Raw genomic sequence first — 12,339 nt, forward strand, 5'->3', positions numbered from 1 at the left:
TCTCTTCTGTCTTTTTCACCTTTGGGTTAACTGTCCTTCTTTCTTCCTCTCTTTGCTTTCTGTGAACAGCTGTTGTTTGGTTTCATCTATATTTAGTTCCTGACTTTCTTGTTGTCTTTTGTGGCCTTTTCTCCCCTGCTACAACCCTCTTGCTTATAATTACAACGGAATCCCAGAAAAGGATAGTTGAATGGTTGGAGGATTTGGACTTAGCTACTAATACTATGTCCATGTCTCTCGGTTGAGGGCTATTCTAGGCTGCTGTTCTGGTTTGGGGTGATAATGGTAATGAGTTCTATAAACATACACATACATACATGTGTATACATATGCACATACACACAAAAGACATGCACATGTGACTTAATAAAACACACCATGCTTTTTTACAACAGCAGTGAAAACAGAGGATATGTATCTGATGAGTCACCATAGCCCTTGTTCATTCACAGTGTGCCAAATTGACTGCAAGTGACTCAGATATAGAAGAGTGGGAACAGTAGCAGTAGCAGTGTTACTTTGGAAAGTGCAAAAGAACCTGCATAAGTAATGCTGAGTTCTACCCAAGTTGCCAATCTATGAGAAATCTGTCTCTCCCTCTTTCTCTCTTTCTGTATTGAGGCTTGAAAGCTGTGTCTTCTGCTAGAAAAGACCTTCCGCATGAATCCTAGAAGGGCACTTAATATATCCATTTAATGCTCATTAATGTTGAAAGGCTGAGAACCTGTATAGGGATAATATTTCAAGGCTAGTAAAACTATCAGTCCTCTGGCTCAAAATTATTAGTACATCAGAGTGACAATAAACTAAAGCACTTTGTGAGATCTTACTTTGGAAAAGCATCTGATTTCTGCAGCCAACATGCTGAGATCCCACCTATGTTGGAGACAGATTGACTCCAGATGCAGGTTGTTTCATCTATCCATCATTTGGGAGATTATTAGGTGATATTTCTTTTGTCCCTGTCCAGTAGAATTACAGTGATTATTGGCCTATAAGTTCATAGCTATTTTTGAAAACTGTCCCTTGATGAACCTTGCCATAATGTCTTTATTTTAAGTGCACCTGAGACTTGTCTTTTTTCTAAGGAATTCTCTACACTGATAGAGGTACATATTTTTTCATTGCAGTTTTGCAATTATGTTTGTGGATTTAGGAATCCAATGTTTGGATTGCTAGGGATTGACTTTAGCAACCCCTAGGACTTCACAAGCTAAGGAAAAAGTAATATCCTTAGCAAGCCCTATACCTTGGAAGGAAAATGCCAAACTTCATTTTTAAATTAAGTTTTGTTCTACAGAATTCCTACAGACACACAAGTTTAATTAGGTGGGAATTTCCCTAGCTCCTCTTCAAACCAACCCTCTTAATGTATAAAGATACAGAGCTCAGTTAACCACACTTTAATTCCCCCAGATCTTTTGCCCTTAACTGGTTCTCATTATAGCCTAATCTAAAAGTGTCAGTGTGTATGAGTGTTCAAGATGTGATTGTGTGATTGAAGCCCTGTCGCTTTGTTATGTGTGTCGCACATATGTAAAAAAAGGTCAGAGCTTTGATTGCCTGGGAATAGCTGCCATCTAAATTTCCTCCCTCCCCAATCCCAATCTGTTGATACGTCTGGGCTAGGCTACATATTTGCTGAGATAGTGAGGTAAGATTTTCTGCTAGAGGTGAAGGAGATGGTGCTTGCAAATTTCTTCCTTTTAAAAATATAACATAAAACTCTGCAAGTAAACGTAACCAGAAGAAATGAGCAATAGCTGTCTTGCTGCTTTTTGACACAGTTTTTTTTTATTTGTAGAGAGTTTTTCATAAATAGGAAGTTTCAAAAATCGCAGCCCTTGCTACCATCTTAGTTTGCAGCTTATGTGGCCTAGGCCACCAAGGATTTTATTTTACAAGATTTATCTGTGATGAATACTTCTTGTGTCATTTTTCCAGACCTTTGAATCAAGGCCCAAATATGTAAAACGGTAACATTGAAAACCAATAATTTGTGTGTCTACACAGTTTTTTAAACAAACCTCCAAACATTGGTTAGATGAATATCCCTGAAGATGATCCTTATGTCTACCGTGTTTCCCTGAAAATAAGACCCTGTCTTATATTTTTTTGAACCCTGAAATAAGTGCTTGGCCTTATTGCCATGCTTTCAAAACCCCGATTGGGCTTATTATCAGGGGATGCCTTATTTTGGGGGAAACATTTATATACAGTATCGTATTTTCTCCTAGATCTTCATATTGATTTAGGAGGCCTCATCTTGATTTTTGACTTGGAAAAGACTGAAGATGAGGGAGAATTTCTGCCACTCCTGTCTAGGCATCTTAAAATGTTGTTGGATAAAAAAACCATTACGTTGGCAGTGTTTGGTAAAATATCTTAAAAATAAGTAGTGCTAATTGGAAATTGGCATCCGTTTATGAATAGATTTCTTTGGAACCTTGGAATACTCATCTATTCATTCATTGTGATATGTTTCATATGTTAAATCCCTCCATAGATGCCAGATGCCTGAGACTGGCATGATATTTATCACTGGCTTGGATTGTAAATCTCTGCAGCAGGCATGGAAGATTCAGAGGCTGCTCCATGTCTTGCAAATAATTTTTATTTTAAATAAATAAACTTTTACTTGCAACATAGTTGTTAGTGTTCTTTTAGAGTACTGAAAATAGTACATTTGAATATTTAATTCATCTGCCCATCTTTGTGAAGGGAGGTCAGGAAAAATACAAACTCATTTTAAATATGTTCTTCATTAATATCATGTCCCTATAATGATGACATTAAACTCTTAGGCCACAGTTAAGAATTTAAAAGCTGTCTGATATCTGTTATTACAAACTGAGGAGCAAAACCTAGAGCAAGTATGTTGCTATGATAGCTAAAAAATTTATAAATTTGGGGTGAGGGTATTAGTTTTATGAAGTTTTTATGAAGATATGAAACTCAATCTACTTGTGGCTTTTATTTCCAAGTCTCTTTGCTTTCCTTGTGTTGAATTACTGAATCCACAATTCTGATGTCTGTTCAGCCATGCGCTTGAAGCTCCTCAGCATAATACTATAAGCTTTCTCACAAGGGCTATTAAAAGGATGAAATAAGGGTAGGCAAAAGATAACAGGATATCTCTTTGGCAAGATATATTTTCTTTGATTATTTAGCAATAGCAGCAAAAATGTCTTTTCCTCCCACTTTCTAAATTATAATCTAACCATATCGATTCTTAGGTAGTCAAGCAACACAATCTATACAAAATAAGGGGGTTATCAACAGGATTAAAGGGATTTTAACGTTTGCAGAACTACAACATTTTTAAGAAGAAGAAAAATAAGATTTTCTTTTAATCCTATAATCTAGTAGGGTAGAACTTGGTCACTGAACAGGAAACGATTACTCAGTAGAGGAAAAAGATGTAAGGATATTGAATCGATCCTGGGGGGAAAAAAGAATGAGTAGCTGACTGAAAAACTGAAATATAATATTTTGTTGCAACTCCCATTTGTTATTGTCAGCCACAAACAAACCCCAAACCATTTCCCAAGCACCCAGATTGTTAATCAACCTTCCATGACGTTGGAGCAACCAAGAATTTAATGGCAAGATAGACTTCATAAATAATAAATCATGTTTAGCTACTGACATGCATAATATTATAACAGTATATCCATGAAGTTTGTCTTCGACAGTTTTATCTCTCTACTTGCTGCAAGGCTGTTCTTTAAGGATAGACAAACATGCACATGTAGGCCATGATCTCAGCTCTCTTTGTTACAGATTGTTCTACTACAGCATGAACTCTGTTTCTAATTTCCAGCTATGGACCTGAAGCCGGTTCTTCCCATGGTGATGCAGAGTTCTTGCAACAGCAACAGCAGCCCAGTGGATTTGCGGATGGATTCCCGGTCCAATGTGCCCACTATGGACCCAACTGCCCGGGAGCAGCAGCTGCAGCAGGAACTATTGGCTCTGAAACAGCAACAGCAATTGCAGAAGCAGCTGCTCTTTGCCGAGTTTCAGAAGCAACATGAGCACCTAACACGTCAGCATGAAGTCCAATTGCAGAAACACCTCAAGGTAATTTGGAGATGAACTCACCAAGCTGTCTCTTTCTGAATCTTACTTTTCGTGTCACACCCAGTATTGCCTATTTGAACTGGCAGCAGTTGTCAAGAACCCTAGCCCAGCGGAAATCCTTTCAACAGGATTGTACTTGGAATGGTATGCATACAATACCTTGTTTTGTCACATAGGCTAATGATACTAGTGCCAGTTACAACAGCATATTTCCTAGAAAAAAAATCAGTAGTTGAAGCATTGATTTCAGATTTGCTGAGGCTACATACAAGCAAAATTGATAATTGATAAAACGCAGACCTAAGAGGCTTGGGGTTCTGGCTGACATTTCCTCTGACATTATAGCATGTAACTTCTCCAGTTTTGCAACCTGAGGCTCTCATAATGGCTGTGACTTGAATTACCAGTTATCTCCTTTATTTTATTTCCTGTTTCTTCCTTGATCTTGCAACCATTGGCTACCACATCTAGAAAATAACCAGTAGATGACAGTTAAAAATAAATAAATCAGAAAACTACCATATTTTTCAGAGTATAAGACGCACTTCACACACACACCCCAAAAGTGGATGAAAATTTCTGTGCATCTTATACATCAAATGTTGAATCAGCTGAGGGTTTGCCATATCTGGGAGGAGAGAGTTGGTGTGGTGGCAGCTACAGGCAGCAGCGATCCCTGCTGCCCTGAACAGCTGATTGGTGGTATTCTGGGAAGCTGATGCAACCACCAATCGGCAGCAAAGGCTCCAGCATTCCCCAGCTGAGGCAGCAACACAGAGGTGGGATTCAACCAGTTCGGCTGAATTGTTTATTAAAGTTGTATGTAGTTCGGAAATCGGCTGATTGCCTCCACTGGCTGGCCTATGCCTTCCTGCCCTGTTCGTCCCCGCCGCAAGTGCGCCCTTCCCGGCCTGCATGGTGGACTTTGAGCCCAGAGACATGGAGAGAGAGAGGTATGGCTTGGCTTCCAGCGCTGGAGTGGGCGGACAAGGGAAGTGGCTGGGTTGCTGGGTTGCCGCTGCCTTTCATTGCGGCTCGTGTGGTGAGATGGGGCTCCTCTTGCCATCCCTTCCCCCCCCCCCATTGCTAGGCATGGCATGGCTTCCTGCCCCTCACTTACCATAGCCATCGATGCAATTTGAGAATGGGAGACTGTGTTTTATTAGCAAGGGCGGGCATGCTGTTTGTCTTTGTAAAGATAACGTCACTAGATTTTGGGGGTGGGGGGTGGGGGGCGGGAGGAAAAGAATCAACAATGTCCTAAAATTCTCAGCTTGGTATTGTTAATTTAGGGCAGAGAAGAAAGGGTACCCAACTCCCAGTCCGACTGGTTTCTTCCTGGCAGCTTTTTCTCTGCTTTGGCGTCGGCCATCAAAAAAAAGGCTTTGGGGCAGAAGAGCTGCACTGTAACGGAGAAATGGGCAATGGAGCAGCCAGCTTGAGGGAAGGAGGCTTCTTTCTTCTCTTTCCCTGTTTCTCATGTTTCCCTCTTAATGAGCTAATGTGGCATGTGCTATATACCGGTATACCAGTATCTTGTATATGAATATATCAACATAGTTTCAGCTACAGTACTCTCATAACAATAAAGGACACATTATTGCCAGTTCTTTCTTGCAGAAAAATACTACGGTATCTCTTCATCCTTGACATCCGGTACAAGGATGTCAAAACAGAAAAGACAAGCATATAAAATTTATTTTAAACTGGAACTAGTAAAATATGCTGAGGCATGGAAACAGAGCAGTGGAGAAACATTTTGTACCACCTCGAACTGAAAAAATGATAAGTGAGTGGAGGAAACAGGTGGATCAGCTGCAAAAAGTAAAAGATAAAAGCAAGCACAATTTTTGTGGGCTTGCTGCAAAGTGACCACAGTTAGAGGTGGACATGAAAGAATGGATCACACGTCACCGGAATAATGGCTTCACAGTTTCTACAAAAATGATAATATATGAAGCCAAACTCATTGCTTGTAGAGAAAGGCATTCAAGATTTTACTGATCACCATCGTGGTGCTTCAGATTTATGAGGCGATATGGCCTTGCTATGCGCACCAAAACTAGAATTGTGCAAAAAATGCCAAAAGAATATGAATCTAAGATTCTGTCTTTTCATACATTTGTAATAGATGCTAGGAAGAAAAATAATTTTGAAATTGGCCAGATTGGGAATATGGATGAAGTCCCGCTAAACTTTGATGTACTATGTAATAAGACTTGATCTGGATTTCCGGGGTGGTGTCATGCTGCTGTGGTTCAGGAAAATGGACCTTCATTTTCTCGGATTGAATTTTCGCATCTGGAAGCCGGTAGAGGTGAGATCCGACCCTCGAGGGGTCAGCTCTGTAGAGGGGACACTCTTGGGGTAACAGGGAGAAGTGCGATCTCCCGTTATGGAAGGAGGAACCCCTTAAATTTCAGTGTGAAAGAGACCGGCTGTAATGGTCAGATCTGGAGACATGATGGCCTACTTGAATGGTGAAGGAAGCAAGGAGTGAAAAGCAGCGAGAAGTATCGGCGGCTAGAGATGGGACAGAGTGAGCTACTGGGCTGCCTCCCAAATCTGGCAAAATCTACGAACTGATTGATGAGTGAGTCTCCAAAGAGGGAAAAAGTGGCATTTTGGCAGTGGAGCAAAACATTGAGAAGAAGGCTGAAAAGAGGAAAGAGGAAAGTTGAAAAGAAAAGAAAGAACTTTGGAAACTCTGGTAAAGATTGTGATTGAACCTGTGGCGATTGGGAGTGAATGACTGGAGATTGTGGACACAAAAACTGAAATGACAAGGTTTGGAGTGTGAAGTGAAGCGAAGTGACAGTGACAGTGATGGTGCATATTAACAGGAGTGGACATCTTGGATTTAGGACTTAGAAAGTAGTGAATGGAAGAGGTGTAGACGGTGTAACAAAGTAGGACTGTGAAAGACTTTTTAAAATTAGAAGACGACTCTGGATTGGGAAGATCAGTGACTAGAATATACAGTGTATATTGTGTATATTGATTATTTAATAGTAAATATCACGGTGTATACTTAGATTTTTTTATTATCTTTATTTTTATTATTCAACACCCAACTGATTCTTGGTAATATTGATATAATATATGATATATATGATATAGTATATAAATAGATAAATTTACTAATTTATTAAATTTACTGATTAAGACACTGCATTTGATTCACAAAAGTTAGTTTTAAATAGTTTTAGATAGTTTATACTTTGGTTAAATATTTTTTCTTTTTTCTTCGAAGTATTATATTTTAGTTTATTTAGGTAGTGTTCAATAAATTTAGAGTGAAATTGTTAACAGTATTGTTGAGTAGAATGGTAGAATTAACTATATTATCTAATTATTTGATTATCTTATTAATTTTAAAATTCGATTGATGGTAAATTAGGTGAGTAATGTTACAAAAGTAAGAAATATTTAATAATTATAACTATAGGATAAGTAGATAAAAGAGAAGGAATTGTTATTAGAAAGATAGCTTCTGGAGAGGAAAGGAACCAGATATTTTATGGTTTTGTGGAAGAAGCTCTTTGGGAAATTGGATGTGACAAGTACAGCAATAACTACAAAAATAACTACAAAAACTGCAAAGAGAATCACGCAAATGACTGCCTCTCCAGCAGGACAGAAACTGATAGGAGATATGTTGGGAGGCGAGAAGGCAGGACCTGCAATGAATTTACAAAGTATGCAGAAAACTCTAAATGTGATTCCGGAGAAAATGTGATCTTAAAACCCCAAGAATCGATTGGAAAGAACCATGAGGATTTAAAGAACAATATGGGTGTAGTAAAAGAGGACATACACAAATTAGACTATAGAATGGGAGAAATATAAGAGTCAATTGCCAAGAAGGAGCAGAGAATAAAAACAGTGGAAGTAAGAATGGAACAGACAGAAAAAAAACTAAAGGAGATAGAAAAAAATTGATGACAAAGAACCGAGATCTCGAAATGGACAACTCTGCTTTCTGCCTAAGATTTCAAAATATAGTTGAAAATAAAGAAGACCTCCCAAATCTTATTATAGAATTGTTGGCTGATAATCTGAGGATGGATAGAATTGAATTGCAAAATGGTATTGATGAGTTGTAGAGAGTGCATACGAATTATGCACGGCGACATAAGTTGCAACACAAGATACATGTACAATTCACACAAAAAAAACCCAATTAGAAATAAAATTTATAGGAGAACACAGGACACATCGCTGACTTATAAAAGGGAAAGAGATACTGAGTCTCAAACAAATACTTAGGAGCAGGGGTGAAATGCTCCTGGTTTGGACTGGCTCGGCTGATCCGGTAGCGATGGCGGCTGCTGGTTCGGAGGACTGGTAGCAAAAATTCCTGGCCCAGCCCCCCCGCCCCTGCTGAGCCGTACCATCAGCAGAGTTTTTTTTTTTACTTTTAAAAGTTTTTCTTCAGCCGAAACATGCCTTTAAAAGTAAAAAAACCCAAAACTGATGATCGCGGGGCTGAGCAGAGATCATCAAAACCCTTTAAAAGTTTTTTTTAAAAAACCCTCTTCAGCCGAAGGGGGGGGGGAGAAAAAAAGAGGTTTTAAAAGCCTCCTCTGGCAATCCCAGAGGAGTTTCCTAATCCTTAAAGGCTTTTAAACTCACTTTTTAACAGCCCCCACTTACAAGAGCCCCCACCCATGCCCAGCCAATTCCCCCTCCTCACTTACCTATAATTACTGCTCTTTTCAGGCTGGCAACACCATGCTTTCTTCAGCTACTGAAGAGAAAAAAAAAGCTTGCTTTGACTTCCTGCTTTGCTGAATGAGGAACTCTGGGAGTTGAAGTCCACAAACTAAGTTACTAAGGTTGAAGACCCCTGTTCTAAAAAAATAAATAAAAATAATAAAATATTTGTGCAGCTTTCTGAGATTTGGTGTGTTTCTGTAGTGTTTCACTCTAACTACACAAACACACAAAATCTCACAAAGCTTTATGTGGCATTGTGTGTGTGTGTGTCAATTGTGTTGTGTTTGTGTAAAGTTGTGAAAGTATGGGGTTCCTGCTTGTTTCAGGGGCCATTTTGAGTGAAGTGCAGCTGCTTTTACATTGTGTGTGTGTAAAGTGTGAAAGTTGGTTTTTGGTACCTCTTATTGTTTTGTATACCTTATTTATTATTTTTATTATTTATTGTTATTGGCCACGCCCACCCAGTCATCTGACCACCAAGCCACGCCCACCAATTAAGCCACACCCACAGAACCGGTAGGGAAAATTTTTAGATTTCACCCCTGTTTAGGAGAATAAGGGAGCAAAGACGAAACGATCACTTCCTCTCTTCTTGTCTTGCAAATATAATGTTCCAGTGACTTATTTTGGGAGGCTTGCTAGTAACTTGGCAAGACAAAAGAATTAGTTTATATTATGCTAAAATATAAAGATCTATTAGATATTCCTGTAATTAAAAACATTACAGGACCTCCGAGAACAAAGACTACGGGTTGACTGGTGAGCCTATCTTCAGTTACAAAATCGATACAAACAAGATATAAAAGAATATGGAATATATCTTAAACTACAACAATTAGATAAAATTTTACTAGGGCCAGACAAAAAAAATATTTTTTTTAATAATTTATAAATATTTGCTAGAAGTAGAATTGGAAGAAGAAGTAGTGAAAGGATGTATGATTGCATGGGGTCAAAATATTGGACATAATATAAATTTATCAGATTGGGAGAAAATAAGGAATGGAAATTATAAACTAACAAAATCAGCAGCATACAAAGAAAATGCATATAAAATGTTCTACATGTGGCACCTACGCCCTTCGAGACTTGCGAAAATGTATCCCATAATGTCTCCCATATGCTGGAAATGTAAAAATAAAGAGGGAACATATTACCATATGTGGTGGTCCTGCCCCAAATCCCATAAATATTGGTTAAAAATTAAAAAGTGGCTACAAGAAATCATGAATCAACAATTGGATCTAGGCCGCGGTGTGGCTCAGGCTGTAAGAAGCCTGTTATTAAACACAGCTGCCTGCAATTACTGCAGGTTCTAGTCCCACCAGGCCCAAGGTTGACTCAGCCTTCCATCCTTTATAAGGTAGGTAAAATGAGGACCCAGATTGTTGGGGGGGCAATAAATTGACTTTGTATATAAATATACAAATAGAATGAGACTATTGCCTTACACAATGTAAGCCGCCCTGAGTCTTCGGAGAAGGGCGGGATATAAATGTAAAAAAAAACAACCAAACTCTTTTTATTGGGGATTTTTTTTTAAAAAATACGTGAAGAGTATAAAATATTTAATACTACATATATTAACTGCTGCTAGGATGGCCTTCGCTCAATGTTGGAAACAGCCATGTGTGCCCACAGAGAGACTTATTATACAAAAGATCATGAATTGCGCAGAAATGGACAAACTAACTTTGAGTTTGAAAGATAAAGAGACATCGGTATTTTATGGTATATGGGAACGGTGGTATGGATGGATGGAAAGGAGATAGGGATATTTAGTTACTAAGTATAATCAATAGATAAAATAAGAACATAAATATATACAATTTAATGTTTGTAATCATTGCATGGATTATTGTTAGAAGAAAAACACTACAAATAGCTGTTAAGTGTTATAATCTTTTCTTTTTCCTTTTTTTCTATGTTTTTAATGTAAAAAAGTTTTATAAAGTATATTAACAAAAAGAATTTGAACCAAGCAAATTATTAAATTAAAGTTATGGATTTTAAATGGGATAACTTGGGAAAAGGGGAAAAAACAAGTTGAAACAAAATAAGGCGCAGCTCTAAGTAAAGGAAATAAAATAGATACTTTTGTTAATTGTTGATTGGATTTGTGGACTACAAAGTGACACCTAAAGGTGGAAGGGGAACTACAAGCACTTGGTCATTGTTGAAAACCTTTTATGTCTGTGATAAGAATGGTGAGAATTTTAAGAGAGGTCTCTATCAACAAGCTTTCTGACCTTCAAAAGAACAGGAGCTACAGCTTCAAAAAATGAAATAGAAAATAACTGAAAACAAGAGAAACGCACAAAGGATTTTTAAGCAAGAAATACAAGAAACAACTATAAGACTGGATAGAAAATAATGATTTAGCAAAAACTAGAGCTGTTTTTAGCAGTGACAGTGAATAAAGAATTTATGATGTTAAAATACAAACTTAAAGGATTATAACAGAGGCTATTAGAGGCATGTAAAGATGGGGGAAGGGAGAAAAAGGAGAACTAATAGAAATACAGGATAAATTGAGAAAGCATGGAATTTTAAGTGAATAAAAACCGAATTGAAATAGTTAAAGGATAAAACTTCTAAGAGATGAGAATACATAAATATAAGCTTGAAAACTTTTGAAATAAGAGAAATGTTTGCTCCTTTTTACTTTTGCTTTTATAAGATTAAGCATAACAATTTTAAAATCTTTATTGTTAAAGAAATGATTGATATTGAAGTTATGGAAATGGGCAGAAGTTATTGAAATATAAGATATATTGTTTTAAAGCAAGGAACTTTAAAGAAAAACAAGAAGGGAATTAATATAGTTTAAGATTGAAATATTAAAGAGATGAGAATTAAATATATAAGAGATCTTTTGGATACTAAAATGAGAATCAAATACTTAAGAGATTATCTGAAATAAGAAAAAAAAAAAGAATAGCCCAAAATTATTTTGGAACACTTTATAGTCAGGAGGAAATTGAGGAGGAAGATATTAAGAAATATTTAAGGACAGAAATCTTCCTATAATATCAGATGAAATGAAAGAAATGTTAAACAATAAAATCACGATGATGGAGATGAAGGTGAAAAAATAACAAAAGGACCTGATGGTATCCCCTCTGAGTTCTATAAAGAGATACAAGGACCATTGGAAATCTTATTGTTGAACATATACAATGGGGCGTTACCAAATTACCAAAGACATGGATGGAGGCACTGATATCACTTATCCCAAAAGATCCTAAAAATACACAGCAAATCAAGAACTATAGGCTAATCTCGCTACTCAATGTGGACTACAAAATATTCATAACAATAATGGCTAAAAGAGCCAAAAATATTAAATGAAATTATTGATTCGCACCAAAATGGATTTTTGCCAAATATTCATATAAGGAACAATTACACGGATAATTATGAATTCATTAGAATACTATGAGGCCCATCCAGATAAGCAGCTGGCATTAATGTTTATAGATGCTCAAAAAGAATTTGATAATTTAAACTGGGACTTTCTTATTAATCAATTGGAAA

The 12,339-nt window shown here is 37.2% G+C and overlaps 1 protein-coding gene across 9 annotated transcripts in view; it reads left to right on the forward strand.

The window, feature by feature from the left end:
- Window positions 1–12,339, forward strand: part of HDAC5 (histone deacetylase 5) — a 178,967-nt gene that overhangs the window by 74,344 nt on the left and 92,284 nt on the right. For all 9 annotated transcript variants that reach the window (XM_058184072.1, XM_058184075.1, XM_058184071.1 and 6 more), the window contains one exon: window positions 3,824–4,083. In XM_058184072.1, coding sequence (XP_058040055.1) covers window positions 3,824–4,083 — 260 coding nt within the window. The remainder of the gene's footprint in view (window positions 1–3,823; window positions 4,084–12,339) is intronic.

Source organism: Ahaetulla prasina, chromosome 4, assembly GCF_028640845.1.
Source record: "Ahaetulla prasina isolate Xishuangbanna chromosome 4, ASM2864084v1, whole genome shotgun sequence".
Taxonomy (NCBI): domain Eukaryota; kingdom Metazoa; phylum Chordata; class Lepidosauria; order Squamata; family Colubridae; genus Ahaetulla; species Ahaetulla prasina.